This window comes from Cibotium barometz, chromosome 50 (assembly GCF_041138505.1).
Source record: "Cibotium barometz isolate CiBa-2024 chromosome 50, ASM4113850v1, whole genome shotgun sequence".
Lineage (NCBI taxonomy): Eukaryota > Viridiplantae > Streptophyta > Polypodiopsida > Cyatheales > Cibotiaceae > Cibotium > Cibotium barometz.
The window spans coordinates 1,250,001-1,256,422 of record NC_141095.1 but is presented as its reverse complement, the minus strand read 5'-3'; the positions used below and the strand labels follow the sequence as shown (position 1 = coordinate 1,256,422).

General features: G+C 47.1%; 1 protein-coding gene across 2 annotated transcripts in view; it reads left to right on the top strand.

The window, feature by feature from the left end:
- Nucleotides 1-356: 356 nt before the first annotated feature.
- The window catches only part of LOC147609704 (Transport protein particle (TRAPP) component), a 41,874-nt gene continuing 35,808 nt past the window's right edge, over nt 357-6,422 (top strand). The window contains exon 1 of one of the 2 annotated variants that reach the window (XM_086786907.1): nt 357-683. In XM_086786907.1, coding sequence (XP_086643033.1) covers nt 520-683 — 164 coding nt within the window. In that variant the 5' untranslated portion in view covers nt 357-519. The remainder of the gene's footprint in view (nt 684-6,422) is intronic. The other variant, XM_086786906.1, reaches the window with a different exon arrangement.

Here is a 6,422-nt window from a genome sequence, read left to right as displayed (position 1 = left end):
ACATGACACATACATGGAAGGGAAGGCATGCTCTTGTATTTCATAGCTCGTTGGAGAGATGTAGTCTAATTGTGTTTTGTGTTCTCTGACATGAATGCAAGACTTAGGCTAGGTCCACAAGGTTGTAGGCGGAAGCTTGTGTGACCTACCCATCGCCGATGGTTTTTGATTGGTTGGAAGGTTTCAAAAACTACCATGCCAGCCTGATGGGTTAGAGAGCAAGGCGAAAAGACACACTCTCTAGGATTCAAACCCACATCACTAGCTAATGCTTACTTTTTGTAGGAAAGCTAGCAACTTTTTTGCCAAGACTCTCCAAACATGTCCATAAGAGAGAAGCATCTGAACATGGCCTTACACACGTGAAATGCACACCTTAACACACGACACATAAAGAAAGGACGGACACACTTTCACGCCGCTTGCAAGACTCTTTACACACCTGATGTGGTGATCATAATCACCGCGCACATAGTGAACCTATCAGCATAGCAGGATTTGAAGATCCACTGAGAGACGATGCCAGGGGCAGGCAGTCGAGAGGTAGCGGAGAGCTGCCTGGACTCTGTGACCATGGAGATGGTGGAAACCTACTGCCGCCGCCTTCACCCCACAAAGCCCGAGCTCGCCGGCCGACGCATCGAAGCCATCGGTTTCCAGGTCGGCTTGCAACTCGCTGAAAGGTTTCAACACTCTCTCTCAACCCTTTCCTAACAATTTAAATTCTAGATAGCGCAAGGCCGTGTTGAACCTTGATTTGTGTAAAACCCAGTGGGTGGCTGATCCAACCTGGCTGTGGACAAGTAGCTCTGGTGGGCCAGATCAAGGGTAGGAAACTGCAGATGGTTCATCGCTACATGCATTAGAAATGAGATGCATGTGCCAAGACAATTTGAAGCCATGTATAGCGAGATCTTAACTGCATGTGGGATGTCGTAGTCCATGATATGCATGATGGATTTGATGATTCGAAGCTTTTAAACTAGACTCTAATGGAATTGCGATGGCACTTTGGTTTTTGGTAAGGTTGGGAAATAACTTGAACTTTCCATTGGTATACAAACATAGGGAGTCTTAGGGCCACAAACACCATTGTGAGTGTTTGATTGTAGTTTAGGTGCAACCAATGATGGGCTAATCAATAACCGGAGGCAACACACCTATGAGAATGGGCAGGCTGGTAACCAAAAGGCAGCAATAAGCTATTGTGGATGCTCAACACTTATTTTGGGATGGGCATTGTGCATTTTGTAAGTTCTTGTCCAAGGACTAGGGTCCAGTCAATGTTAGAGTCCATGTGTAAGTCCTGTACATGTCACATGCACTCACTGTGCTATGCTAATCCCTAATCTAATCTTTCATTAGGCAACAATTTAGGCATTCATTCAGGGCTTTATCATCCAATCGGCAACCATATACTGCAGTATATACCGTTGGCCAAAATCTGCGCATGCCACGTTAACGGGCCAAGCCCACACGCGTGAAGCAATCATATTCTTTAGTCGTGGATAATTTCTCTAGGCCAACCACATGTCAAATAGCCGACTTGCATATAAGGGGCCTTTATAAGGCCTAGCCATTGTTATACAAAAATCATCTCTCTCCCTCTTGGAGATTGGTCATAGATAGTCTTCAATAGAGGTAGAAGACATACTTTGGAAGGCGATTGGCCAGGCATACATGTAACCTTTTCATGTACTTATTAGATATACTGAAAACTAGTCTCTCTCTCGCTCTCTCTCTCTCTCTCTCCTTTCATGCGTTTTGCATTAAGGTTCCTACAAGGTGCTTAAGGGCCACGATTAAGGCATGAAGACTTCTGCAATGCCACATTGGTGTCAGAGCAGCAGGTGCAACCACATGACAAGCACTGCATGTCCCATAAAGCATATATAAAAAAATGTGAAGTTCCCACATACCCCGGACTAAGGACTAGTAGCCACAACACCCACCCTACTTCATCATGTGAGGATCAATCTCCACCCTAGGGGCATCATACTTGCACCACAAGGGCATTGAAGCAAGGTAAACGCAAGCATTTAGGAAGCATTAGGAAGGTCAGGACATGCCATGTGAAATCCCTAATCTAATCCTTCATTAGGCAACAATTTAGGCATTCATTTAGGGCTTTATCATCCAATCGGTAAGCATATACCATAGTATAATATATATACCACTGGCCAGCATTTGCGCATGCCACATCAACAGTCCTAGGCCCACACGTGTGAAACACAATCATATTCTTTAGTCATGGATAATTTCTCCACGCTGACATGTCAGATATCCGACGTGCATATAAGGGGCCTATATAAGGCCTAGCATCATTATACAAAAATCATCTCTCTCTTTTGGAGATTGGTCATAGGTAGTCGTCAATAGAAGAAGAAGTCATATTTTGGAAGGCCATTGACCAAGCATGCTGTGTGAAAATGGTATTTTTTCCAGCCCTAAAAGGGGTTTTTTGTTGATTTTTTTTGGTTGTTTGGTCTCTTGCTGTTGGCCGACAGCAGTCCCTAGACCAACCAGCAGCACAACAGCATATATATATGCATCGCTTCATTATTCAGCTCTACCACTTCATATTTGACATCATTACTCTGGATCTTTTGCTGCTGCTGCCGGCCTACCTCTGCAGTAGCTTGGATCCTCATCACTTCAGCGTTTTTTCCTGCGGCTCACCTTGAGACAGCAGCCCACTCTTTGCTTATCTTCATTCAGCACATCTTGGGACAGCAGCTCACACTCTGCTCCATCATATCAGCGTTTTTTCACTGCAGTTTATCTTGGGACAGCAGCCCACTCTTTGAAAGAGTGCACAAAGCGGAAGCAAAAGGGCGCTAGAGTGTGCTGAATAGAGAGTGCAAGAGAGAGAGAGTTATGGAGCAACTACGCTGAATATACTGAAGCAAAACAGTCCCAAGCAAGAGACACAAGTAGTCTCATAAGTGAGGGAGCAAAAGATACAAGACGAGATACAAAAGTGAGAGGCCAGCCCCACCTATTTATAGGTGGGGAGGGCTGGCCGACTAGAGCTGAATAAGCTGGCAGATTGGAGCCGAATAGTTGGCCGACAGGGAAAATACCATACGGGTTGGGAAAAATCCCAGAAAAATATGTAAAATAGGGATGGCCAGCCCACAATCAAGGGCCATGCAAAAGGGACCAAAAGGACACCAGAAATGGGCAGAAACTGGGGATGAATGTGCTAACACTCTGCTCCATCACATCAGCGTTTTTCTCTTGCAGCTCACCTCCTGACAGCAGCCCACTCTCTACTCTTCATCTTCATCGACATCGGGACAGCAGCCCTCTCTGCTCATCTTCACTCACCTTGGGACAACGGCCCTCTCTGCTTGTCATCTTCACATTGTTGGGACAACAGCCCTCATGTCATGTGCAAGAATTGCCATGGACATTCTCTGGAGCCCAGAAGGGGCAGCCAAGGAAAAGATGATTAGAATCAGGACTTGGAGCATAAAGTGCAGAAGTGGCAGTGTTGGACTTGGAGCAGGGCATGGAAGACAAGGAAGGGTGCTGTCGGTTGCATGACAAGGGAGTCGGCTGCAGGCGCTTCAGCATTTATGGAGAAATATGCGAGTCGGCTAGCCGACCAGCGGTCGGCCAGCACTCCAATGATCCAACAAGCCTATAAATAGGCAAGTATGCTCATTGTTGGACTCATTCACTCCCTTATGGAGTGGGTCCTTAGTGTAGGACTGTTTTGGTGTTTTCCACCTTTTCAAGAAGGCAGCCTATGGCTATAGACTGAGGGTACCTTTTTGTACCATATGAATATACTGAATTTCCAGCTCTCTCTCTCTCTCTCTCTCTCTCTCTCTCTCTCTCTCTCCCTTCTATCTGCGTTTTTGCATCAGCATGTCCTAAGTGGTGTTTAGGGCTGAAAGAAGACTCTCAAAGCTTCCGCGTGTTACATTGGTATGAGAGCATCAGGCTCAACAAGGCTAAACACTGATTCAATCCCATATGATGGTGTACAGGTCCAAGGTACAGGAAAGTGCACGGGTACAAAGCCCAAGGCAAGGAACACAAGATCGGGAAGAGCTCCCAGGAGGTTTGTCGGTGGTGTTCCACAAAGCCAGAGGGGATGGCAATCCTGTGAGCCAGATAGGTTTTCGGGAAACGGTCCCAAGGGAGGATGATCCTCCAAGAGGTGGAGTGAGTGCCAGACTCATTTCTCAGGAATGAAGACCAAGATAGTGTTTAGAGTCCGGGCAGGAACGGATTGGGGATTGGATGGAACAAATGAATAGATTTTATTCAGAGTCAGAGTGGTTTTGGAGACCGGGTCGGCTTTTCAGGGAAAAGGGTTGCCAGAGATGGATGGATGACAGAGGGACTTTGGGAATAGAATGGGATGATGACAGTCATCCAAGAATAGGTTAAAATCCCGTCATCAAGCTTAGCAGAGGGGGATGTCATGTGCAAGAATTGCCATGGACATTCTCTGGAGCTAGTCCAGAAGGGGCAGCCAAGGAAAAGATGATTAGAACCAGGACTTGGAGCATAAAGTGCAGAAGTGGCAGTGTTGGACTTGGAGCAGGGCATGGAAGACAAGGAAGGGTGCTGTCGGTTGCATGCATAGTCACTAGAAACGTTTCGGGGTTTCGGGGCAAAACGTTTCAGCCTTCGGCTAAGAAACGCCAAGGTTTCGGTTTTTTTTTTCTATATAATTTTGCATTGCTAAAGTTCCAAACAATAGGAACTTTTAACATTTTGAGAAACATTTTTTTTAAAGAAACCAAAAAAATTAGGAGTTTCTGAAACGTTTCGGGATTTCTCACTCCAGAAACGCGTTTTCATGTGACTCTGGTTGCATGACAGGGGCTGTCGGCTGCACACAGGGGAGTCAGCTGTACCAGAGGAAGGCGGCTGCAGGCGCTTCAGCATTTATGGAGAAATATGCCAGTCGGCTGGCCGAACAGCAGTCAGCCAGCACTCCAATGATCCAAGAAGCCTATAAATAGGCAAGTATGCTCATTGTTGGACTCATTCACTCCTTTATGGAGTGGGTCCTTAGTGTGGGACTGTTTTGGTGTTTTCCACTTTTTCAAGAAGGCAACCTATGGCTGTAGATTGAGGGTACCTTTTTGTACCATATGAATATACTGAAGTTCCAGCTATCTCTCTCTCTCTCCTCTCCCTTCTGTTTGCATTTTTGCATCAGCATGTTCTAAGTGGTGTTTAGGGCTGAAAGAAGACTCTCAGAGCTTCCGCGTGTTACACCTCACTGCTCATCATCATCATTTGACATCGGGACAGCAGCCCCCTCTGCTCATTCGACATCGACTCGGGACGGCAGCCCTTTGCTCTTCACCACCCCTTAGGTACCACAACACCCTTGTCACTAGTCACCTTCCGCTGCCCACTGCAGATACGTACTACCTCGGAGTGCCTCTGTATCCACCAACGCGAGCCTTCGACACCGACTGCCTTTGCGTCACATCGATGCGAGCCTCTGTCACCGACTCTGTTTCAGCTCCGACCCCGTCTTTGCTTCTGCACCGGTCTACTACTCAGAGTCACCTCACATCTGAGGGCCTCTTGTACATGATTTCATTCACCATCATACATACACTCATCCACCCATTTCATGCTATGTTGATTTGCTCTGATCTCTCGCACATCTGGTCCTTTTGTCTTTCTTCCCTCACACATACATGTAACCTTTTCATGTACATATTACATATATTGAAAACTAGTCCCATGTGAGCCGAGTCCGGGACGAGTCAACCAGGGATCCATCAGTCGTCCGAGGTCAGGTGTGCATTGTCGTGCACATGAGTCCAAGGTCAGGTGTGCGCTGTCCTGCACATGAAACAATGCCATTCCGCGCTGTGAGTCTCCCTCTAGAATGATGTCAGTGATTCTGTGTATCTGGTATGGTACCGAATGCCAGATCACTGAGTAGTTAGTGTTTAGGACAAGGGGCCAGTCCATAGGGCTACCCCGGATCTTAGCGTGGGCATGGGAATGGTGTGGAACCACCCCCATGAGGGCCCGGGGCTGTAGGACAGCCCATGAACCCACCAGCCATGAAGGGGCTGTAGGACAGCCCTAGGGCAAGAATAAGGCAAATTCCAGGAATTTACAGCCTTTACATGGCTGTAGGGCAAGTATGGGGCAGCCCATACAGGCTGCCCAGCCCTTGGGATGTGTGCAAAAGGCTTGCCCAGCCATTGGAATGCAGGCGCATCACCTCCCAGCTAGCTAGGAATAAAACGCAGCATCTATGGGATTTATTTTAGCATTTATTGCTGAATTTGCATAAGTCGTGGGACTTTTATGCTGGCCGCCTGGATGTATGCTGGCCGACTGCTCATGAGGACTAGTATAAAAGGCTTAGCCCACAATCCCATTCATTCATCTCATTCTCCACCAAGAGCTCAAGCATAAGAGGCTAG